At 36.6% G+C, this 25,072-nt stretch overlaps 2 protein-coding genes across 4 annotated transcripts; both read left to right on the top strand.

Annotated features, from left to right (window-relative positions):
• The first annotated feature begins 990 nt into the window (after positions 1–990).
• On the top strand, positions 991–8,890 carry LOC118481925 (phosphatidylglycerophosphate phosphatase PTPMT1-like). Of its 2 annotated transcripts, none has more exons than XM_035977253.1 (6): positions 991–2,482; positions 3,245–3,367; positions 4,491–4,584; positions 6,014–6,096; positions 7,450–7,592; positions 8,374–8,890. In XM_035977253.1, exons 1-6 carry the CDS (start codon positions 2,270–2,272, stop codon positions 8,402–8,404), a joined length of 687 nt encoding a protein of 228 aa, XP_035833146.1. In that variant the 5' UTR covers positions 991–2,269; the 3' UTR covers positions 8,405–8,890. The 2 variants fall into 2 exon arrangements, with proteins under 2 accessions (XP_035833146.1, XP_035833145.1); XM_035977252.1 differs by having other exon boundaries at positions 993–2,482; positions 7,450–7,539.
• Positions 8,891–20,470: 11,580 nt separating this feature from the next.
• On the top strand, positions 20,471–24,047 carry LOC110877077. 2 transcript variants are annotated; one of them, XM_022125235.2, is made up of 5 exons: positions 20,471–20,801; positions 20,884–21,043; positions 22,772–22,862; positions 23,547–23,608; positions 23,695–24,047. In XM_022125235.2, the coding sequence occupies exons 1-4, from the start codon at positions 20,739–20,741 to the stop codon at positions 23,551–23,553; spliced, it is 321 nt and encodes a 106-aa protein (XP_021980927.1). In that variant the 5' UTR covers positions 20,471–20,738; the 3' UTR covers positions 23,554–23,608; positions 23,695–24,047. The 2 variants fall into 2 exon arrangements, 1 of the variants encoding a protein (XP_021980927.1); XR_004866354.1 differs by having other exon boundaries at positions 20,475–20,801; positions 20,884–22,648.
• The last annotated feature ends 1,025 nt before the right edge of the window (positions 24,048–25,072 follow it).

The following is a 25,072-nucleotide window of genomic DNA, read 5'->3' as shown; positions in this document are numbered from 1 at the left end:
TTGCATGAATGATTGAAAGAGGCGAATAGAATATATCACAACACATTTATAGTTTATATAATAGAATACTTAAATGTATTCAACATGTATCTGATAATGATAATGTGTTTAGGGTTTAGGATTTATAAGCATTTATATAATTTAATTTCATATGTTTAATTTTTTTTATCTTTTGTTTCTCTCAATTTATATGGACAATATAACACATATGTTCTGAATTATCAGTTTACCTATATAATACACTATAATTCAATATTATGCACCTAACCGCTTATTTGAATTACTTAAAAAAGGCTTTACACCATCACGACTTTTTTTAAGATTGTTATAAATGACGTATAAGTTTACATATACAATATGCTAGGGTTGCAAACGAGCCGAGCTACTCGAGCTCGACTCGAAAAAAAGCTCGCGAGCCTTAACGAGCTTTCTTTTTATATATTTTTTATTAATAGATTAAACATATATTTAATTTACCATTTATATAAATATAAAAAATAACTAAATTATATGTATAACAAAAGTTATAATTAATAGAAATTAATTAATAAATACTAAGCGAGTCGAGCCCAAACCAAGCTCGAGCTTGAAAAATTACCTTCGAGCCGAGCTCGGGGCTGAGCTCGTTTGCACCCCTACAATACGCCATAGTTTCATCCTAGTTGAAAAAGGGCATTACACCAACGTAACACGGGAGATAAGCCCATTCAAACTAAAAACGCTACTCAATGTAGCTCGAGTTCATGGTTTTATAGCCTAGTGGCATCTTGGGGTGAGATAAGACTTTAATAGTCGGTCAGTCATCCAAATTTCTCGTTAAAAAAAAATTAAAACGACATGTGTCTTAAAACAATACTCAGACCCAATCAAAAACTAACACGTGGCAAGAAAGCAACACATAGATAAGATATCAAAACATCAATATCCATTGGCATATCCAGTTCTACAGTCACATCTGGTTATTTCGTAATAAAACCGTCTTTAAAGGGCAAATACGTATCCAATACATCCAAAATCTTCTCTGAACTCTCACACAGTTTGATCCACTTTCCCCAAATTAGTATCTCCAGTCAGAATCTCACTGATTTTTACCCAAATTTGTTCAAAATACACAAAATCGAACACTAAATTCTTTTTTTCCACTTCAATTCGATCATATTCATCCTCAATTTGGTCCAAAATCTTCATCTGTAGCTCAATTTAGACTTTCTAGGGTTTTTAGTCACTCGTTAATGGAAATCTCATGTATTCTCTCGAAATCCGTACCGTTTTTGCTCGAATTTGTTAAAATTCACCAAATTCGACGGCAAATTCTTCTTTTTCTACTTTGATTCGATCAATTTCATCCTTAATTTGGTTCGAATTTTCGTTTTTTTAGCTCAATTCAGTGGTTCTAGGGTTTTCAGTCACTCGTTAATGGAAATCTTGTATATTCTCTCGAAATCCGTACCGGTTTTGCATGAACTTGTTCAAATATTCCGAATTCGACATTAAATTCTTATTTTTTCTACTTTGATTCGATCAATTTCATCCTTAATTTGGTTCGAATTTTCGTTTTTTAGCTCAATTCAGTGGTTCTAGGGTTTTCAGTCACTCGTTAATGGATATCTCGTGTATTATCTCGAAATCCGTACCGTAAACTATTGCAATTACGTCTAATTACGTCTAGGTGTTTAGTTGAAGTGATCGTGTTGATTGTTAGGGTTACGGTTGGATCTGTTCGAATTTTCGTTCTGTAGCTCAATTCAATCGTGTGCTAGGGTTTTCAGTCACTTGTTAATGATAATGTCGTGTATTCTCTGGAAATCCGTATAGTAAACCATTGAATTAATGTTTTAATTACGTTATGGTGTTTAGTTGAAGCGATTGTGTTGATTGATAGGGTTATGGTTTTGAATTTGTTCGAATTTTCGTTCTGTGGCTCAATCTAATCGTGTTCTAGTGTTTATTAGTCACTTATTAGTGGAAAATTCATGTTTATCTCGAAATCGGTGCCGTAAATCGTTTCAATTACATCTCGGTGTTTAGTTGAATCGATCGTGTTAATTATTAGGGTTACGGTTTTGAATTTGTTCGAATTTTCGTTCTGTAGCTCAATTCAATGGTGTTCTAGTTTTTTCAATCACTCGTTAATAAATATGTTGTGTATTATCTCGAAATCCTTATCATAAAGCATTTCAATTACGTCTCGATGTTTAGTTAAAGTACTCTTGTTGATTGTTAGGGTTACGGTTTTGGATTTGTTCAAATTTCGGTTGCAATCTGTGACATGAAGATCGAGGATTTGGATGATTCATCGGATGTGAAAAGTAATTATCAACAAGTTGTTGATTATAATTATAGCCGGCAGATTGTTACGGTGGATGCGAAGAGAGTGTTGGTTGGAGCTGGAGCTCGGATCCTGTTTTACCCTACGCTTTTGTATAACGTTTGTAGGAATAAGATTCAAGCTGAGTTCAGATGGTGGGATGAAATTGATCAGGTTTGTGCTGTTAATCATTGTGTTCTGTGTTGTGATGCCAGATTGCTTTCGGATTAAAAATATTTCGTCTGTACTCAGAAAAGTTCAGTTAGATAATTCAAAGGGAATAACGAGAACGGATACGCAAGTTCTGTTCTGAAAAACCTGTACCGAAATTAGACCAAAGAACTTTCGTATATACGGGCAAACCATCACGACGTTTCAGTTAGACGTTGATAGTTGGCGGTTATGATTGTCGACAATTGAAGAGTTACATCAGTGGAAAACCGTCTGTATAAATTCCATCGGTCGTTACGTAGTTACCACTTCTGGGCCAAGTTGCCACTGACCTAAGTTACTACTAATCATTAGTACCTTACTTTCGCACCTCCTAACTAGTAACAATGCTCATTCCTATTTGTTCATTGGTCACAAGTAAGATCCAACTAAACTAAAGTGATGTAGATGACACTAAAATCACCAACAATTTAGTAGTTTTGTAATATGATTCTCCAAACCTGATAAATTTGAACCTAGATAATCAGGAAATCAGATTATCAGCTTACACGAAAATTGAAAGTTAATTTACTGAAATTTGAATATCTATAATCAATTCAACACATATCCAAACACTTTTGTTGACAGGTCATTTGCATTTTGATATGGGCAAGGAGTATGATTTTCTTGTTTTTTATTAATCCTGCAAGTTAAATTGAATAATTGATAAACTACTTAATATGTAATCTTTTGTTTAAGCATGTTTGCTTTTCATACTTCTTTTAGTTTCTTCTGTTGGGTGCTGTTCCATTTCCAAAGGACGTACCTCGCTTGAAGCAGCTTGGTGTTGGTGGTGTCATTACCCTCAACGAGTCTTATGAAACTTTGGTCCCCACTTCCTTATACCGGGTAAGTGCACTGCCGATTAGTTAATTATGTCTAATATTTTGGTATAATGTCTTTGTTCAACATAGCATTGGTTGAATGGGTGTATGATTATGATTATCCGCTGTCAAACCTAAGGGTATTTATATCTTCTTAGGATGGTACAATGGTGGATCTGTGTATTCCATTTTTATGGTACAAAAATCTAAATTAAAAAATTGCCTGTATGCGCATGCATATGGCATGCCCAACTTTATATGTATGGGTTACTGACTTACATTTAACACATTGAATTCACTGTAATGTTTATTCAATTTTATTATTTAAACTAATAATGATGTCGGAGGCCGATTGTACAAGTATCTCAGAAGATTGTCTTGCATATAGCCTTTTAAAATGCGCGCATGATGCACACATAATGCGTGATGCGCTGATGAGATCGCATCAGTTAATGCTTGGGATTACATGATGCGAGAATGATGCGCCCTAAATCGCATAATCCGCTCCTGATGCGCTCGCTTGATGCGCCCCGATGCGCGCATTTTTATTGTTTAAAGTTAACAAGTTAAAATATTATCTATAAATATTCTTTAAATAACAAACGTCTCGCATACGTGATGTGCGCGCATCACGCATCGGCTTTTGGGATCAAAACACATCAGAGTGTATCATGCATTTTAAAACCAAGCATATAGGTGGCAATTTTAAAGTATTAACTTATGAATGGGTCGATTAGAGTTGACTTTTTTTCCTCAAACTGGTCAAATAAAAAGTTAGCTAAAAGGGTAAAATTTTAAACAGGTTGAAAGTCACCCAAAGTTAATTTTTCATAAATGCAATCTCCTAAAACTTTTGAATTAAATATTATGAGTATATTTATAATAATACCGTTTTAATAATCTTCTTTAACACATATTTGGTTGTTGAAATATATAAAAAAGTGGAGAAAAATTGTTTGCGGGTCATCCCTCCTGACTTGGCCTGTTTCGCCCGCACATAAAAATGACACATTTAAATCCAAAGTTCCAAACCTGTTTGGACTGTTTACTCAATCCAGAATTTGCTACCTCTAGTCTTGCACTTATGCTTATTAAACATGTCTTTGATAGTTTTTTATGCATCGTCGTTTCTTTGTCTTCATTTCCAGGCGCATGGCATAGACCATCTTGTTATTCCAACCAGAGATTACCTTTTTGCCCCTTCATACGTTGATATTGATCGAGCAGTAAATTTCATTCACAGTAAGTGAAGAGTATTTCAGTTGCTAGTATTTTCCATTAAGTGAAGAGTATTTCAGTTGCTAGTCTTTTCTATAAAGCTGGCAAAATGGGCGGGTCGGGCAGGTTCAACTGAACACTTCTGCCAAAAAAAGTAAATTTTCTACAAACAAATATTATACATACTATGGTGAAAGGTTCGCATACAGAAGGCTCTTAACGTGCGACGATACGCGAGCACCAATATAACGTGCGTAATTATGCAAATAACGAGCGTAATTAGGGTTTAACCCAACCCATGCGTAATTATGCAAATAACGTGCGTAATTATGTATTATAACGTGCGTAGTTATGCAATAACATCCACAATTAAGCAAAGTTAATTACTATTGTGCCACCGTGTTCAATTGAAGTCCTAGATTAGATCAGATGTGCGGTTGAGATGCTCGCGTACACATCGCACGATAAGGTGGTCTTGTACGTTAACCAGCCTCATATACTATGATATACAGAAGTTATATTATTTCAGCAATGGTCTAATTTTTTTTTTTTTTTTTTTTTTTTGTGGATAAAATGAGTTCTATAGGTTTATGCATAATAAATATAGTTTGGGCGACTTTTGATTCATTTTGAATTTGGGTCAGTTTTTTGACCTTTTATTATACGTGTTTGACATATTATAAAGAAAACATACCCTTCATAAGGCAATGGATTAACCCAAAACACCTTTATCCAAATAAATAAATTTTCTATAAACAAACAGGTGTATCAATATGATTTAAAAAATTAAATCATTACAGTACTATTCTAATTTTTTGAGCAAAATTAACAAGACTACTTATGCATTGAAAATACACTTTGGTTGACTAATGGCCCATTTCTTAGCCTTTTTTTATTCTTACCCTTTTGCCCCATTTTACGCCCCGCTTACGATATGCGCATATATTGTATATATGTGTGGGCCCTCGGGGGGCAAAAGTGAAAGTGCACTAATTTTAACGTTATTTTACTAATTTCGTGAAAATAACGTTAAAAAGCGAGGGACGGTCAATCATGCATCATGTGGTGGCGTTGATAGCCGAAAGACAAGGGGGTACATGCACTAATCGGCTTTTGTCCCAATTGTTGAGTGTTATGTGCCTTATGTCCAAGGCTTGATACAAAACTACTATCGACTGGAAGCAGCCTTTCTATTCCTATGGGATAGAGGTAAGGTTGTCTAAATCTTACCCTCCTCAGACCCTACCTTAGCTTTGCTATTGGTGCGATTTACTGAGTATGATGATGATGATGACGACCCTTTTGACCCATTAGAAATAAATCCGAATTGACCCATTCATATGGCAAGTGGTTGAATGCCAAATTGCCATTTGCCACCTCTATTTTTGTATTTTAGTTTTAATTTGTACATTCTGCCTGGTGTGGACTACATATGTGCGCCGTCCTGTTATAGGGAATGCAACCAGCTGCAGGACCACATACGTTCACTGCAAAGCTGGTAGGGGAAGGAGTACAACAATTGTGCTTTGTTATTTGGTAACACATATTCTTATTCACAAAGATTAATGTTTTACAATAATTTGAGTAAGGGGCTGTTCCGTTAAGAGGCTACCTTTGAATCGGTCAGAGGTAGAGTGTGTTTGGTTGACTTAAAAGAGACCTCTTAATGGTTCATGGAGCCTCGTATTGGGCAAGTTTTAGAAACATGCTGACCGATTTAGAGGCTACGTCTTAATCAGTTAGGCCTCTTATTGGCTCAGCACAAGGTTGCCAAACGGCCCCTAAGATCACTGGTATATTCTAGAGGTGGCAACTTCGACCTGTTTACATACATACTAGTTTATTCAGTTATGTTTTGTCTCTGACGGGATAAATGTACTATTAAGAATAATTGCTTAAAAGGAAATGAGTTGAGCACATGAACATGCTGAAATATAAAGATACGAGTCTGTGATTTTGCTTATATAGAGTTTTAAACAGCTTATCCTATTTGTAAAAAGCATGTATGCACTTTTGAGTGAGTGAAAAAAGAAAAGTACTTATGCTTATAGGGGAAGGTTATCTTGAGAATGTTAAATATTGCGAGAACCGTGAGAACGAATGAAAAAACCGCTGTAACTTGGTAAAAAACAATTCAAATTCAATTTTTTTACACTTATCATTATTATTCAAATACAATATTTAGAAATTAATTTACACGTTTAAATTTACATGTCTTCGTAAATAAAGAAAATCTACAGATGTGTAAGTTTGCCATCTACACGTGTAAATTTGTTGTATTTACACATGTGTAAAAAAAATTTAAGAGTGGTTTTTAGAGGAGCGATGAATTACTCAAAGAGTAAATTCTTTTTTTAATGTTGTATTTTAATTATAATAAGTTTTGTATAAAAAAATGATTTTGATTGGTTTTCATTCGTTTCGCAATATTTAGCGTTCTCAAGATAACCCTCCCCTATGCTCATATGCTTATTTTAGGGTGAATAAGGTGTCTTAAATAAGCAGTTTGAGATTGTTTTCTTCAAACTGATTATTCTTGATGGATTCAAATTTACAAGTTCACCCTTTGTGGAATAATATGCATCTACTAAGCTGATCTGCTTCTGCTTAAACAAGCAACTCCAGATATCCTAAATAATTTTTATTCAGATATTATTGGAACAATCTGATATTCGAAATCATATCTGTCTCACACTCGCTAAGTATTTATAAAAAAATTGTACAATGTGTTTAGGGAAAAACCTATCTAACCCAACCCGTATCAAATTCCCATTTTTGTCTCTTACCGGATCCACCACACCCGCTCAATTATTCCACATATAATATATTCTTACTATATCTGACGAACTTTTGAAAGTTGTATTGAATTGGTTACTAATGTTGTGCCAGGTGGAATACAAGCACATGACTCCTGCTTCTGCATTGGAATACGTGCGATCCAAACGGCCTAGAGTGCTCTTGGCCCCGTCTCAATGGAAGGTTAGCTTCTTATGTAGCAATATCTTTAAAAATGAAGCGAAAAGGGTAAAAAGGTAAAAAAAAACATCTTTGGTATCTTTTATAAGCCTTCACCAGAATATATGGCGTCTCATTAATTACAGGTTTTAGCGAGCTGATCTCAAGTAGCTTACGTGCTCATCAAAATCGCCACATGTATTCAAAATCATTCCATTTACAAACGAGAAGGATATCTTGTAGTTAGGGCTGCGAACGAACCGAACGAACACGAACAAGGCCTTGTTCGTGTTCGTTTGTTAAGGAAATATATGTGTTTGCGAACTGTTCATGAACGCCTAACGGACTTGATTTTCTGTTCGTGTTCGTTCATTAAGGAAATAAGCGTGTTTGTGTTCGTTTGTTAATTTTAGGTAACGAATGTAAACGAACAGAAACACACATTCATGAACATAAACAAACACAAATAGACATATATTAAAAGGTATGTAATATATTATACTATACAACACACTAATATTTATCAAATAGTTTATTATTGGGAATTCTGAAGTATTTAAAAAATCAAAACCGATGATTTATCAAACACAAACTAACACGTTACCGAATGTTCACGAACATAAATCAAGGATCACAGCCTGTGTTCATGTTCGTTTAGTGGTTCATTTAACTAAACGAACGAATTTTTTTGTTCGTATTCGTTCATTTATTAAATAAACAAACACAAACGAACTTCCCGCCTAACGGTTCATGAACTGTTCGCTGAACGTTGGTTTCATTTGTAACCTTACGTGTAGTACATTGATCTATAAAAAGCCGTACCCAGTGACTAAAATCTCCTTCCCTATTTTTGTACAGGCGGTTCAAGAATACAAACATTGGCGGTTAGCTTCAACCGCCACATCATCACCATCAGGGGATGCTGTACTAATCACGAAAGCCGATTTAGAAGGGTATAAAAGTCCATCACAAGGCAAAGAACTAGCACTTGTTCCAAGAGTGACAAAAGCCAGACCAATGATAGCAAAACTCTCTTGCCTTTTTGCATCTCTAAAAGTATTGGGTGCGAGTACATCGATCAATATGAAGTTAACCGAAGCGCCTGCTTGTTAACTGGTTAACCGCAAGACTAATAAAATGAAGTCGGTTTTGGTGCTCTTGGTTTTTGCAAAAGAGGATCGTGTAATCATGCAATAACGGGCTTTCGCATGTGTGAGGTATGAACACAATTTCTGTATGTATATATGTTTTGATTTTTGTCAACGTAACATATTGCTATGCTATGGTAAGTATGATAAGTAATATTATGTTTTACTATGGCATCTTGGAGTGATGTATGAATTATGCAATTTACTATTTTACTCAATGTTTTGTGTACCAGACCCATTGGTGGATCTTGAACTTAGTTATTGGTAAAATCGGGTTTGGGGGGGGGGGGTAGCAGTTCGGTTCATAATCTATGGGTCATGACAGGTTGAACCACTTTTGTGGCTGAGCCGACCGGTCAGGCTGGTTTACTAAAAAAACTTATTTTATGGGATGATGATTTTTGAACTTGTTATATGTTTAGGTTGATATATGTTTGAATTTTAAACCTATTTAGGATTATATTTAAAAGTTTGAAGTTTTACCACCTTTGTTTTTTTTATGTTTTGTTTTTCTAATTTTCAACTACTTTTGATGTAATTCGGTTTTTTGAGCCTGGTAAAACCTTGTGAATCGGATTCTAGTCGATCCGTAAGGGTAATCGGTTTGGTTGTTAAAACATTGACCCGAAAACCCTTATTTATGAGTTTCACTTTCCCACCTTTTGCTCATGATCTCTCTTTTTGTTTTTTATTTATGAGTTAACTGCCATTTTCGTCCCTATGGTTTGTTCACTTTTGCCATTTCAATGTGCCACTTCAGTCTAAAAGTTAAAATCCAGTTAAGTCAGACAGGTTAAATGAAGGGTATTATTATCAATTCATATATCTTTTATTTTCACCTTATTTTATGAATTGACAATAATACCTTTCGTTTAACATGTCTGACTTAACTGAGTTTTAATTTTTGGACTGAAGTGGCACGTTTCCGGTATGTCAGTGAGGAAACTGGTGTATTTTTTAAAATTGGCTTGAAATGACAAAAATGAACAAACCATATGGACGAAATTACAGTTAACTCTTTATTTATTTATGCTAAAGACTAAAGAGAGTGTTAAAGTTATCTAAGTTAAAATAAAACATTTTATATAAGTTAGCGACGTAATCACTATGTCCTTAATAACTTCAAAAGTTGTAAAACGATAAACAAATGGCTACTATGCAAGTGACCTTACACCGAGTCATTTAGACTTTCAATAGATAAATTAGTCTGAGTTCATTCGGGTTATAGACGTAAGAGTATGTTATTCCATTCGGGTGACGGGTTGGTGAAGCAAGATTAGGGTGACCCGAATTAACGGGTTGAGGGTTTTAATGTTTCCTTCTGAAATTTTAGATAGTACATTTTTAAGTTACAACTTATAAAGGCCTAGAGTACTTCATTCTAGACCAAACGAAATACAGATAGATTAACCCAACTAAAAACCTGATTAACCCATTTGATCAACACTAAGAGAACTGTTCAAGTAGCTATTACTTGTTGGTGATTTTAGCTATATGAGTGTCATTTAGCAAATGATTAGATTGACTAAAATCAAAGTGAAATTACAATAAAAATTGATTCATGTTATGACGTTTGACTTCCCGCCAGGGATCCTGCCACCTAGTCAAACAATGGGGCTCACAAAGGAATTTTTTATTACTATGTTGAAAGGGTAGCGGAGGTTGTTCCGGATTTACATGATTGATTAAAGAGTTGACTGTCATTTTCATCCCCGTGGTCTGTCTAATTATGATAGTCCAGGCTAAATTTCAAATTTGTACCATTTTCGTTCCAAACATTCTTGAAAGTTGAAACATGCCAGTTTCGTCCAAAAAAACTAACGTTTGTTAAAATCTGCTGGCATAATTGGACAAATCACAGGGACGAAACTGAAATAACAGACGGTAGTTTTTTTGGATGGAACCGATATGTTTCAAGAATGTCAGGGACAAAAATGGTATAAATTTGAAATTGGTCTGTACTGCCATAATTGGATAAACCACATGAACGAAAATGATAGTTAACTCTTGATGAAAAGTTGCATGAAGTTGTTTAGTAGAAACTTATTATTTGTGGGTAAGTGATCAAAATCTTGATTCATCACAAGCGGTATTAGCAACAGCTAATCATCAGCTTCGAATACAAGTAGTTAGTGTGTATCAGTAGGAACTTGGGTGCACCACCACCAACTTGGATGAGCAACGGTAACCAAGTTACTCACCTAGTTGAGTTACTGACGAAGGAGTTTCGACAGAGCGTTTTTCATGATGACGTAGTTACTGTTGGTACAACTGAATAACTGACAACATTTATACTGTCAACTGGCATACTCTTTCATAAATATGAAAGAGTTGCATCATGTGAGTAAACTTTGTGATGGCTCCCTACAAATGAAAGGGGATGTTTCTTATCTTTACAAACACATTTCGAGATCACGTTTTTGAAGAAATTGTAAAGAATATCCCATTAACATTTAAAAAAAAACTACATTATTCAAGTTGACCTTTATAATCTAAGGTGGTGTTTTTTTTTTTTTTTTCAGAGATAAAACGTTTTTAGTCCGCGGATCACATCTGTATACATCTGCAGCTAAAAAGATGGACCAAACCTCTGCAGTCTGCAAGAAGAAGACTGTTTTTTTACAAAATTACAGTCACAAATTAACCACCTCATGCAAACAACACCTTAATTTCAAGCAAACAACACCTTAATTTCAAACAAACAGCGCTTAAATCTATAATATTCATCAACTAAAATCTAAACCCTAATTCAACTCAAAACACAAAATTAACAATCAATGTGACTCACCAGACGAATCATAGTCATACTCGTCGGCAACTGAAGGTTCCGATTTAGAAAACAAGGCCGAAAGTATTCGGGTGGCGCTACTGGCAATGAAACGGCGAGCAGGAGTGACAACAAGCTTTGACAACCAACCACCACCGTCGTCATCGTCGTTCGATTTGTAAATTACAGTCACAACAAGCTTCGAGCAGGAGTGACAACGGACGGTTCCTTGATACCGGAGGTTTTCGGAATTTACCGCCGGTTCCGGCGTAGAACGGTGGCGCCGAAGACGACAGCGTATTGTGGTGGTGCAGGAAGTGGAGGTGGTAGCGGAGGAGGAGGTGTCGGCTGGGAGGAGTTGCTAGGGTTTGGATTTTGTTTTGAAGAAGAAGTGAGTCCACATCTGCTTGAGGAAGAGCTCTTGAAGACCTTTTTTTAATGAACGCACTTCCAGAAAACAAACACATTTTAGACTCAAATGTCTGCGCGTGGTCTGCGTGAGGCAGACATAAAAGGTTCTGAAGTGCTTTTGACAAAAAAACAAACACCCCCTAAAAGTGTGAGCTGATTTACTGATGTGGGCCCAAGCGTGGAGGAGCGGGCTATTTTGTATTTGGAGACCCAAGATCGTGTAACAAAAGGGGCTTCACTAAAATGGCTCTAACTTGGGTTACGGGGGTCCGTTTTGGGCGTACGACCAGGCGAAACGAACGTGAGAACGAGCTCCATCTTGCTGCAAACGCCTATGGCGGTTTGGGTCGTCGTTCGGGCCAAAAAACGCTTATTTCCATGAGTTATTTTATGTTTTGTGTTTTTAGTGGGTTTTTTGGACTTTTATTTTGTTCTAGTTTTTGGCCCAAGTGTGTTTTAGGCCCATTTTCGAATTTCACTCTCTATTTATATGTTGCTAAAGCTAATGAAAAGATCAGACTTGAATTTTGAGACAATCAATTTTTTCACTTCAAATTCCGTGCCTTTTGGGTGGAATCTTGGGGGTTGGGGAAGAACACACGGGTATTCTTAGAATCAACGTGTTTGATCTTCGTTTCCGTATCACGCGCTACATCAGTTGGTATCAGAGCCGAATTCCTGGCTCAAAATGCCTCTGAGGAGAAACAACAACATGCCTCTCGATGTAGTGTATGAACGAGAGTTGGAGCAGCGACTTATGGCGAGAGTGGATCAGCGGTTGGATCAAGTGGTCGATCAGTTGACTGACCGGATGGCCGACTTGATCAATCGTAGGAGGCAGAGACCCAATGACGGGTATGGTTCAGATTTTAGTAACCCATTTGGTGATGGTTCGACTTCCGAAGACGATCAGGAAGGGCGACCAAGGGGTGAACGTGGAGGGGGTAACAGGCGTTGGGATTCTAGGATAAGGATTGATATTCCAGAATTTGATGGGTCTAGTTTGAATCCGGAGGGGTTCATCGATTGGTTGGCTACCGTGGAGGAGGTGTTTGAATACAAGGAGGTGCCTGAAAATAAGCGGGTGGCCTTGATCGCTACCAGGTTACGCGGTAGGGCCTCTGCGTGGTGGCAACAATTGAAGTTAACACGAAACAGGCTCGGGAAGTCAAGGATCGTGACATGGACCAAGATGAAGAAATGCTTGCGGTCCAACTTTTTGCCTCATAACTTTCAAAGGTTGATGTACCAGCGTCTGCAGAATTTAAAACAGGGGGCTAGATCGGTTGATGATTATACAACGGAGTTTTACCAATTGATTGCGAGAAATGATATTCAAGAACCAGATGAGCAACTTGTTTCTCGGTATATTGGGGGTCTAAGGGTTCAAATCATGGAGTCCGTGAATCTTTTTGATCCGTTAACCATTCCTGAGGCACACCAACGGGCGTTGGCCTTTGAAAAGCAAAACCGTCGGGTGGGCGGTTCATTTACCCCTGTTGGGGGAAACGTTGGGTCAGGCAGTGGGGCACCTCGTGGCGGGCCTAGTCAGCAGAAGCCGGGGGGTAGCAATACCGGGCCTACTTCTAAGGGGGCTAGCAGTAGTGGTCCGAGATGTTTCAATTGTGGTGAAACAGGCCATCGTCAAGCTGAGTGTAAAAAGGCTGGTAAAAGACACTTATTTGCTGAGTCTGAGGATGATCAGTATGAAGAGTATGAGAATAACCCAGTGTACGATGAAGAAACTGAATATGAAGAGGAGGTGGTGACGGGTGATGTTGGGGTGAACTTGGTGGTTAGACGTTCTTGCTATACACCAAAGGCAGATGGAGATGACTGGCTGAAGCATAACATCTTCCACTCAACATGTACTATTTTGGGAAAGGTTTGCACGCTTGTCATTGATTCGGGGAGTTGTGACAATTTGATTTCTGAAGAGGCAGTTCAAAAGTTGGCCTTGAAGACAGAGAGTCACCCGAAACCTTATAAGCTTCAATGGCTTAAAAGGGGAGGTGAAGTGACGGTATATAAAAGGGCACTTGTTTCAATTTCCATTGGGTCCACGTACAAGGATGATGTTGTGTGTGATGTGGTCCCTATGGACGCGTGTCACTTATTGTTGGGCAGACCTTGGGAGTACGAGCGTAATATAGAACATAATGGGCGGTCCAATACTTATAGCTTTCTGTTTGGTGATGTGAAGATAACTCTTGTTCCTAGCAAACCTAAGCAGTTAGCCACAAAACAGTCGGGTACTTGTTGACCATCAGTCAGTTTCAAGATGAGTTGGAGGATACAGACAATGTTTTTGTTTTGATAGGGAATGCAGTGCCCGAGGAAGTCGAAATTCCTGAAGCTATGGTTCCTTTGCTTGAGGAATTTTCTGAGGTTTTTCCTGTTGAGTTGCCTGATGGATTACCACCTTTGCGTGACATCCAACATCATATTGATTTGGAGCCTGAGTCACAGTTAGCCAATAGACCACATTACAGGATGAGCCCTGCTGAGCATGAAGAGTTGCAAAGACAGGTTGAGGAGTTGATTTCTAAGGGCCACGTTCGTGAAAGTATGAGCCCTTGTGCTGTTCCGGCTTTATTGACTCCAAAAAAAGATGGCACTTGGCGTATGTGTGTTGACAGTCGAGCAATCAACAAGATTACTATGAGGTACAGGTTTCCTATTCCTCGACTTGATGATTTGCTTGATCAAATTAGTGGTGCTACCATTTTTACGAAGTTAGATTTGAAGAGTGGTTATTACCAGATTCGTCTTAGACCGGGTGACGAGTGGAAAACTGCCTTCAAGACTCGTGAAGGATTGTATGAGTGGTTGGTGATGCCATTTGGTTTATCAAACGCACCAAGTACTTTTATGCGTGTGATGAATCAGTTGCTTAGACCTTTTATTGGGAAGTTCGTGGTTGTGTATTTTGATGACATTCTCATTTATAGTGCTTCTTTCAGCGACCATGTTGTGCATGTGAGGCAGGTCTTGGCCTTACTTCGCAGGGACCATTTTTATGCAGCCACCAAGAAGTGTGTGTTCATGACCCCTAAAGTGTTATTCTTGGGGTATGTTATTTCTGGTGATGGGATACAGGTTGATGAATCCAAGGTGGCGGCTGTTCAAATTTGGCCAACTCCTACCACTATTACTGAAGTTCGTAGCTTCCATGGGCTTGCTTCTTTTTACAGACAGTTCATACCACACTTCAGTTTTATTATGGCTCCAGTGACAGATTGTATGAAGGGGAAGATGTTTTTATGGACAGATGAGGCAGAGTTGGCTTTTCAAGTTGTGAAAGAGAAGCTCACTACAGCACCAATTCTGGTATTACCTGATTTTTCTCAAGTTTTTGAACTTCATACTGATGCCTCAAAGGTTGGGATTGGTGGGGTTCTTAGTCAGGGTGGTCGACATGTTGCTTATTTTAGTGAGAAGTTAACTGGGCCTAAGTTGAGGTACAGTACTTATGATCTAGAGTTTTATGCAGTGGTCCAAGCTGTAAAGCATTGGCGCCATTACTTGTTTCAAAAGGAGTTTGTCTTATTCACTGATCATGATTCCCTAAGGCACATTCGTACTCAAGACAAGGTATCTCATAAACATGGGCGATGGTTGGCCTTTCTTGAGAAGTTTACTTTTGTGGTCAAACACAAGACTGGTGTTTCAAATAGGGTTGCTGATGCCTTAAGCAGGAGGAGTAATCTGCTTGTATCTATGAGGGTTGATGTGCCAGGTTTGGAGGTCATTCGTGAGCAGTTAGCCATTGACCCTTATTTCTCAGTTATTTTACAGGATGTGGAAACTGGGCAAAAGTCAGACTTTCTTTTGCATGATGGTTTTCTGTTCAAGGGGAATCAGCTATGTATTCCCGATTCCAGTCTTCGCTTACATATTATTAAAGAGTTACATGGTGAAGGGCATGTTGGTCGTGATCGTACTTTACAACTGGTTCAAGATACTTATGATTGGCCTACTATGAGGAAAGAGGTGGATCGTTATGTGAAGAGGTGCCGTATTTGTCAGGTTTCCAAGGGCACGGCTACCAATGCGGGTCTCTATATGCCTTTACCAATTCCCTCATAGCCATGGGTTGATATTAGTATGGATTTCTTGTTGGGTTACCTCGTACTCAGAGAGGTAATGATTCCATCTTTGTTGTGGTGGATCGGTTTTCCAAGATGGTCCATTTTATTCCCTGCAATAAGACGACTGATGCTGTTAATGTAGCCCAACTCTTCTTTCGTGATGTGTACCGTTTGCATGGGCTACCTTCTTCTATTGTGTCTGATCGGGATACCCGATTTCTGAGTCATTTTTGGCGTAGCTTGTGGAAGATGGTGAATACTCAACTTAACTTCAGTAGTGCTTATCACCCACAAACTGATGAGCAAACTGAAGTTGTTAATCGGTCACTTGGGAATTTGCTGAGGTGTTTGGTTGGTGATCATGTGAAGGCATGGGATCAAAAGTTGTGCCAAGCTGAGTTTGCTCATAATCATGCTGTTAATCGGAGCACTGGATATAGCCCATTTCAGATAGTTTATTCATCTCAGCCTCGGGGACCACTTGATTTGATGTATCTTCCTGTTTCTGGATCTGTTCCAAAGAAAGTTCGGGATTTTGTGGAGGGTTACATGAAGTTCATAATGCTGTGTATGATCATTTGACCCGAGCTAATCTGAAGTATAAGCAAGCTGCTGATCATAAGCGTAGGCATGTTGAGTTCGAGGAAGGTGACTTTGTTTGGGCTGTTTTGACTAAAGATCGTTTTACAGTTGGGGAATACAACAAGTTATCAGCGAAGAAGATTGGCCCAGTTGAAATCGTGGAGACGATCAATCCGAATGCATATCGTCTAAATCTGCCTAGTCACATTCGTTGTTCTGATGTGTTTAACGTGAAGCATCTGTTGCCTTATTATGGAGAGTCTTTTGATGATGAACCTGTTGGTAATTCGAGGGCGAATTTTGTCTATCCAGGGGGGAATGATGCGGCCCCAAACGAGGAGGAGCGAGCTATTTTGTATTTGGAGGCCCAAGATCGTGTAACAAAAGGGGCTTCACTAAAATGGCTCTAACTTGGGCTACGGGTGTCCGTTTTGGGCGTGCGACCAGTCACTACAACAAAAATGGCTTTTTAGGACCTTTTCTGTGGGACACTTAAAAGATGGTCCTAAAAAACTATTTAATAGGACTAATGAACTTTTGGGGTCCTTTTATAATATACTCTACTAAACCGGTGTCCTAAAAAACTATTTAATAGGATGGATGAATTTTTGGAGTCCTATTATCATATAATTTAATAGGACACTTAAAATGTAGATCCTAATAAAGTACTTTATAAGACATTTAATTGTTAGTGTCCCATTATGTGGTACTGTATTAGGACACTTAATCATCTGGGGTCCTATTATAACGTAACTTAATAGGACACGTTGTAGTTAAGTCATAAATGTTCGGTGTTATAGGACCCTTTCTAGTCGAAGTCATATTAGAACTTAACTTAATAGGACACTTGACACTTCGGTCTTATAACTTTAAACTTTATAGGACGCTTAATTATTGTGGTGTTATTATAATACATCGTAATAGGACATTTGATATTTGAGTCATAAAACATTACTTTTATATGACGCTTATTTGCTAGAGTTTTATTACATTACGTGAAAAAAGGGCTATGGCCACACTTTTGGCAAAACCGCCCTACCACACATTTGAAAAAATGTGTGGCTAATGGTCATTCATCACATTTTAAAACACCTTTAGCCACATATTTTATTATTAATGTGACCATTTATATCAGTTCAGAACCTTTTGCCACACTTTTAGAAAATTATTAGCCACAACTCAAAATGTGTGGCCAAATGTGATTTATGGCCACATATTTTTGTTTCATGTGACCAAAAACATATTTACTTGACACCTTTAGCCACACTTTAAAAAAAAACTGTGGCATATATTAGCCACACTAGCAAAATGTGACCAGTTGTTATCTATGATCACAGTATTTGAATTCATGTGACCAATAACATATGAATTCAAAACCTTTAGCCACACTTTATGAAAAAAAGTTGTGACATTTATTAGCCACACTAAAAAAGTGTGTCAAATGTGAGCTACGACCACAATATATTGTTTCATGTGACTAAGAACATAAGTATTCAAAACCTTTAGCCACGCGCTAAGAAAAAACAACCACACTATAAAAGTATGGCCAAATGTGATTTACGATCACATTATATATTTACTAATGTGGCTAAAATCTAATACATATAGTTATGTATATTATTTTCTGTGACCAAAGGTTATACAGTATCTAAACTTAAAATTAAAAAAAAAAATCATGTGCCTTTATTCATCACATCATTGTCACTTTGTTTATTTTCGTGTGATGAAATATTATCAAATTTCATGGAAAAAATGTGTGACTAAGTGTTAAACTTAATATATATTAAAAACAATCCCCAAAAATATTTCATTCTAAGACTTCCCACCAAAATATTTATTCTATAATTTAAACTTTCTCTCAAAATATTTCATCCTAAAACTTCCTACCAAAATATTTCATCCTAAAATTTCTCACAAAAATATTTCATCCTAAAAGTTAAACTTACCCCAAAAATAACTTCCCTCCAAAATATTTCATTCTAAAACTTTCCACCAAAATATTTCATTCAAAATTTCCCTCTCAATTAATATTCTTATTTGAAAATATTAGTTAATATTATAAAACTAAAAAAAAAATCTTACCACATAATTAAAAATTTATCCTATTATTAATGTTATATATTCTAACCATATGTGTTTTCTTCTAAATAATATGTAAGAGTATGCATATTAGTTAAGTTTATATACGTTTTTAATGTATGCAAAATTTCTACTAGTACCAAATTTCCCATACCGAATTATTTTCGGTATCCACTTTTTAGCGTTTTCGGTACGGTACCAATATTATACCGAGTTTAATTTTCAAATACTGGTAACATAGAGTATCTTACCGAACATTTTCGGTACCGGTACCTATACCCATATTTGATGATTTTCAGTAGCGGTATTTTCGTACTGGTACCGAGCTCATCCTTAATCATATATGTATTAATAGACCATATCGGGCCTTAATGGATCATAATGGCCAATAGTGGGTCATATATGTGTGTTAATAGAACATAATGGGCCTTAATGGATCATAATGGAGAATATAAGTCAAATATGTCTTAAGGGACCATGTTGGGCCTAAATGGATCACAATAGCCAATAGTGGATCATACATGTCTTAATGGGCCATATTGGGCCTTAGTGGATCACAAGGACCAATAGTGGATCATACATGTCTTAACGGACAGTATTGGGCCTAAATGGATCACAAAGAGAAATAATGGATCATATATGTGTTAATCGACCCTAATGCACAATAGTAGATCGTACAAGTCTTAATGGACAATATTGGGCCTTAATGGATCACGATAAACAGTAGTAGATCATATATGTGTTAATGGACCATATTGGGCCTAACTAGGTCACAATGGCTAAATAGTGGATCGTATATGTCTTAATGGACCGTATGTCCCTTAATGGATCAAAGTGGACAATAGTTGACCATACATGTTTTAATGGAACATATTAGGCCTTAATGGAGCACGATGGATAACAGTAGATCATACATGTTTTAATGGACCATATTGGGCCTTAATGGATCACAATGGACAATATTAGATCATACATCTCTTAATGGACAGTGTTGGGCTTGAATGGATCATATTGCACAATAGTAGAGCATACTTGTTTTAATGGACCATATTGGCGCTTAATGGATCACAATGGACAACAGTAGATAATACATGTCTTAATGGACCATATTGGGCCTTAATGGATAATAAAGGACAATGGTAGATCATAAATGTCTTAATAGACCATATTGGTACTTAATGGATCACAATGGGCAATAGGAGATCACATATGTCATAATGGACAATGTTAGGCCTTAATGGTTCACAATGGACAATGGTAGATTATAGATGTCTAAGTGGACCATATTGGGCCCTAATGGATAATAATGGACAATAGTAGATCATACATGTCTGAGTGGACCATATCGGGCCCTAATGGATAATAATGGACAATAGTAGATCATACATGTCTGAGTGGACCATATCGGGCCTTAATGGATCTTTATGGACACTAGTTGATCTTATATGTCTTAATGGACCATATTGCAGATCTTAATGGATTTTAATGGACCATATCGCAGGTCTTAATGGATCTTAATGGACAATAGTTCAATCCTAAATGATTTCCTCTTAAAAGCCCTAACAAGAACTCTTTCCGGTATATTCTTTGGCCTCCCAAAATTACAACAAATCTTCAAAAGCCCTAATTTGAAGACGTTAATTTTAATATATTAAATTGCTGAAAAAAATAAAAAAAATTCGGGTTGAACGGCTCGGGTTCGAGTCAGCCTGCGAATATTCGAGTTAGGTTCGGGTTCATATGTATGAAACGATTTTCGGGTTTGGGTTTATCTAAAATTTTCAGGTTTGGGTCGGGTTAAATCCGCCAACCCGCGAACATGACCTGTTTAGCACCCCTTTACAACCATTATCTATAATACGGAGTATCTCTCACAGAAATTGGTGGACGGGAATTTTCATCCAAAAATTTCCCCCAAGCTTGATCCGGCTTCCAATTTCAACTCCCCCTGATTGATTTTTCTTTTTATGAATTTGTTTCATTTTCACCAAATAATTCCCTCCCAACCAATCCCGCTTCCGATTTCAATCCTAAATGATTTCCTCTTAAAAGCCCTAATCAGGAACTCTTTCAAGTATGTTCTTTGGCCTCCCAAAATCACAACAAATCTTCAAAAGCCCTAATTAGATCTCTTCAATAGAGCATATGATTCCGAACTGCTCTCCTAATCAAATCTACACTCGCTCAAGAACAACAGCCAGCCGAAAAGTACTAGTAACTCTCTTGACTTGTTCTATTCATGTTCACACGATTCTGATTTTGTTCTTACACATCTCTCCATAAATTTTAGGTCGGACTGGAAACCGGTCGGTTGGACCGAAAAACCAGGAGGTTGGATTGGATTTTTAATCGGCCGGTCTCCCTACCTCGATTCCCTCACACGGTTCTAGCATCCTTTCAGGATTTGGTTATGGCGGAAGGTCATCGCTACACCCTTGTTGCTCAGTTAGGTGAGTTTGACTCTGACTAGTGTCTCTTGATATGATTCTTGTTGATTTTTTTTATTTAATTTAAGTTTCGTGAGTTAGGGTTTATAGAACTGTAGGATCTTGTATGATCGTGTGTTTAGGGTTATCTATGTGTATAGTGATGAGGTGATGAAGTGTTGGATTCACTAATTTGTTTGGATTTATTTGCTGGTTATAGTTAGGTTATTCTTATTGTGTGGATGCATGAACTCGTTAAGAAATATGTGCTTATAATACTTACTTTTGATGTGTTTTTCGTTTAATCATATGTAATGCTTATAATACTTACTTTTGATGTGTTTTTTGTTTAATCATATGTAATTTAGGCTCATAGGTTCGTGTGATTGTGTAGTATGTGGAAAGATGCCTGAATCCCTAATACCCCAAGTTGCAACAGCTTCTTGACTAGTTGTTTGATGGGAGTATTTAGCCACTAACCTGTTAACCATATGCTCAGCTACCAATCCCTAGTTTAGCATATTCATATTGGTGTATATTATTGTTATTTGTTTGCCAACAAAATGGCCACTAATTGTCTAATTATATTCTAACCTGTTTATAGTATGCCACCAATTTAATGGTATTTTAATAATCCTGATGTTCGTTTCCTCATAGTTAGAGGTTTAAACGAGTTGATTCAAGCCGAGCCCAAGCTTATTTAGGCTCAAGTTCTGCTCACTATATAAATAAAAAGCTCGTTTAGACTCGTAGACCTGCTTGAGCTTGTTATTAAATGAGCCTCAATAACATTTGTGTGTGTGTGTGTGTGTTTTTTTTTTTTTTTTTTTTTTTTGAGAAAGTGATGTAAATCTAATAAATTTATGATTTTTTTAAATTTATCTTTTAATATTATATTCTTATTAACGTCAAATGAGTTCAGCTCCTTAAAAATTTGCATTTGCAGCTTAAATTAAGATATGTATGTTCATGTAATAGCAGTTTTAATTATGATATGTATGTTCATGTAATGAAGATGACATTGTTTCTTGTGGATTGTGATAAGGTAATTTATTTGAATGATCTGAACTAGGGATGGACATTTGGTATCGGGTACCTAAATCGTGGGTTATCACCTCCTTCCCTCCAGCCTCAAATCGACTCTCCTAAATCGTGGATTTACTTCCCCTACCCTCACATAATCACCACGATCAAGTACTTTGACCATCTAATTACAAACTATGATGCTATCATTCCTATCCATGATTTGCAGGGATGTGGAATCGGTTATGAAACCATGTGGTGGTTCACAGGGAAAATTAATTGGTTTATTGGCTCATGGTTTAGAAAAAAAAAACGTCCAAGGTGTCTGTATTGAGGTGAGTCTAGAGGCGAGACAGGAAGAAATCGTTTTTGAGGCGGCGCATCGCTAGTTAATTATGTTGTAAATCACATGAAAACCCCCTGGATCATTTTGTCTTTTTAAATGTTTCTAGTTACATTGTCCTAAATAATCCCACTTTCTCTGTAGTCGCATACCCCAATAGTATTGACAAAAGAGATCACTCTTACAGTGTCCTTCTTGATTCATTTGAGCTTTGGTGTTTCACTGGTATAATCATTGTTTTTGTTCATCACCGGGTTCATGAGGTTTGTCTAATTCTTTGGTGCTTGATTAATCTATATTAATACTAATTTTGTTATTGCTTTTGCCAAACTGTTAAGTAATAGCACAAAAAAAATCTTATAAAAAAATTATGTTTTTGAGTGCAGATGGATTCCAAGATTTTGAAGAACTAGAGGTATGCATGGAAGCACACGAAATAAAGTGGGAAAATTTCTATAGAAGAATATATTTTTTCAGGTCAGTTGTCATTTTTTTTAGTTTTTGTTATCAGCTAGAACTTTTAGGGGTGTTGTTGGGTTTCTAGTTTTTCTGCTTGGCTTAATCGGGTATTTTCAATTTGAAAATGTAACCAATACTTGAACTAATTTATCGTAGTTTATGTCTTTTTTTCTTTATGGGTTTCGTTATACTTAAAAGACAAAAGCATTGAAACTCAAATATAATATTTCATACACTTGAATGGAACCGAAAATGCAACAGGCGAACCGATTACCCGATTCTCAAAATCCGACCTACTTGAACCGACTTACTCGAATCTTAAACGGGTTAGTAGGTTTATTAAGGCAGTCGTTTGACGGGCCTAAGATCATTAATTTCATCACCAGGCTTTTAAATTTGGTGTAGATTTAATATAATGTTATTCGTGGATATATTTTTGTGTCAAACTTTACCTTTCCTTTTTATGAAAAAACGACAGGTTTTAATGTTTACTTATTTTCGCCGAAACATGTTTTGATCGGAATCGATATGACCATTCATTTTGACCTGACACTGACACTGGCTACTTGATCTTTGTTCTCTTGATCTAGTCTTGAAAGATGCAAACTTTCACTGTTTCACATAACTACATTTTTCTGTTCAACTATTTAACACTTTACCTCATATTTCTATATCAAGTTACTAATTTCTTGTGTTTTACAGACTTTGACAGCTCTAGCAACTTCCTTTCATGCGCTACAACCTTTGACAGATTCTATATCTCGGTTAAGTGACTATTAATGATTTTTTTTACAAAATACCATGGACCTAATATCTGTCTGATGTTAAAAAAATGGTCTTCTTTTTTCAGCTTTGTATAGGTTAAGTTACTAAGTGACATAAATTTCCAGCCAAAACCATGAGTAGAAATGGTCAGAAGAGGTGGCCATAGTTCCAACATTTGATGGTAGACATGTTTAACGGAGCCTTTCTTAAGGAACGCTGAACTTGTATCTTTACCAGAATCATACCATCTGACAGACATCAACAAAGCTTGGAGGCTCTGATCTGGAGAGCTATCAAACAACTATCACTTGAAGATCAAGACGAGTAGAATATTCTCTTTATTATTAGGATGTTATATGTTGATGTTATACAATAACTATTAGGATGTTATATGTTGATGGTCTATTTATAAAATTGGTTTTATAATCTTATTTGGGATATTAGGACCATTTTCTTGATATTAAAGTAGCTATAACGTTGCATCATAAGGGTCTTATAAATTATTTTTTAAGGAGGCTTGTATGTGTATCAAAAGATTAAAAGTAGGTAATCACATATTAGAACATTGTAAAAGTGTCCTAATATGTTCTTTTTAGGACGCTATTTAAGTTGTCTATAAACATATTATGTGACCATAAAATTGGTTTCATATTCTTATTTGGTATATTAGGACCCTTTTCTTGGTACTAAATTAGCTATAATGTTACATTATAAGGGTCCTATCAATTAATTTCTTAGGACACCTGTAAGTGTATCAAAAGATTAAAAGTATGCAAGCACATGTTAGAACATCGTAAAAGTGTCCTAATATGTTTTTATTAGGACACTATTTTAGTTGTTCAAATACATATTACGCGACCATAAAATTGGTTTCATAATCTTATTTGAGATGTTAGGACGCTTTTTTAGTTCCGGGACTTATTACGACCCCTTTACATGAAACGCTTTTACCGTTGGTCCTATTAAATGAAAGGTCCTATAAAATAACATTTTAGGACGCTTTTGCGCGTACTAAAAACCAAGTTTTCTTGTAGTGAGGCGAAACGAACGTGAGAACGAGCTCCATCTTGCTGCAAACGCCTACGGCGGTTTGGGTCGTCCTTCGGGCCAAAAAAACGCTTATTTCCATGAGTTATTTTATGTTTTGTGTTTTTTAGTGGGTTTTTGGACTTTTATTTTGTTCTAGTTTTTGGCCCAAGTGTGTTTTAGGCCCATTTTCGAATTTCAGTCTCTATTTATATGTTGCTAAAGCTAATGAAAAGACCAGACTTGAATTTTGAGACAATCAATTTTTTCACTTCAAATTCCGTGCCTTTTGGGTGGAATCTTGGGGGTTGGGGAAGAACACACGGGTATTCTTAGAATCAACGTGTTTGATCTTCATTTCCGTATCACGCGCTACATCATTTACCCAACTCAAATAGCTAAAAATTTCTAGTTTATCCTCATGCTTGGTTATTTCT

The sequence above is a fragment of the Helianthus annuus genome, chromosome 9 (assembly GCF_002127325.2).
Source record: "Helianthus annuus cultivar XRQ/B chromosome 9, HanXRQr2.0-SUNRISE, whole genome shotgun sequence".
Classification (NCBI taxonomy): Eukaryota; Viridiplantae; Streptophyta; class Magnoliopsida; order Asterales; family Asteraceae; genus Helianthus; species Helianthus annuus.
Note: the sequence above shows the minus strand (reverse complement) of the source record. Positions and strands in the feature narration are given on the sequence as shown.

What these genes read in the sequence shown, in the direction of transcription:
- LOC118481925 (XM_035977252.1), top strand. Translation starts at nt 2,270, where the DNA reads ATGAAGATCGAGGATTTGGATGATTCATCGGATGTGAAAAGTAATTAT. An exon ending in TCCCCACTTCCTTATACCGG is followed by an intron (nt 3,368 to 4,490) that starts GTAAGTGCACTG and finishes CTTCATTTCCAG; the next exon opens with GCGCATGGCATAGACCATCT. An exon ending in CAATTGTGCTTTGTTATTTG is followed by an intron (nt 6,097 to 7,449) that starts GTAACACATATT and finishes ATGTTGTGCCAG; the next exon opens with GTGGAATACAAGCACATGAC.
- LOC110877077 (XM_022125235.2), top strand. Translation starts at nt 20,739, where the DNA reads ATGATTCCGAACTGCTCTCCTAATCAAATCTACACTCGCTCAAGAACA. An exon ending in GAACAACAGCCAGCCGAAAA is followed by an intron (nt 20,802 to 20,883) that starts GTACTAGTAACT and finishes CATAAATTTTAG; the next exon opens with GTCGGACTGGAAACCGGTCG. An exon ending in CACCCTTGTTGCTCAGTTAG is followed by an intron (nt 21,044 to 22,771) that starts GTGAGTTTGACT and finishes TTTTGAGTGCAG; the next exon opens with ATGGATTCCAAGATTTTGAA.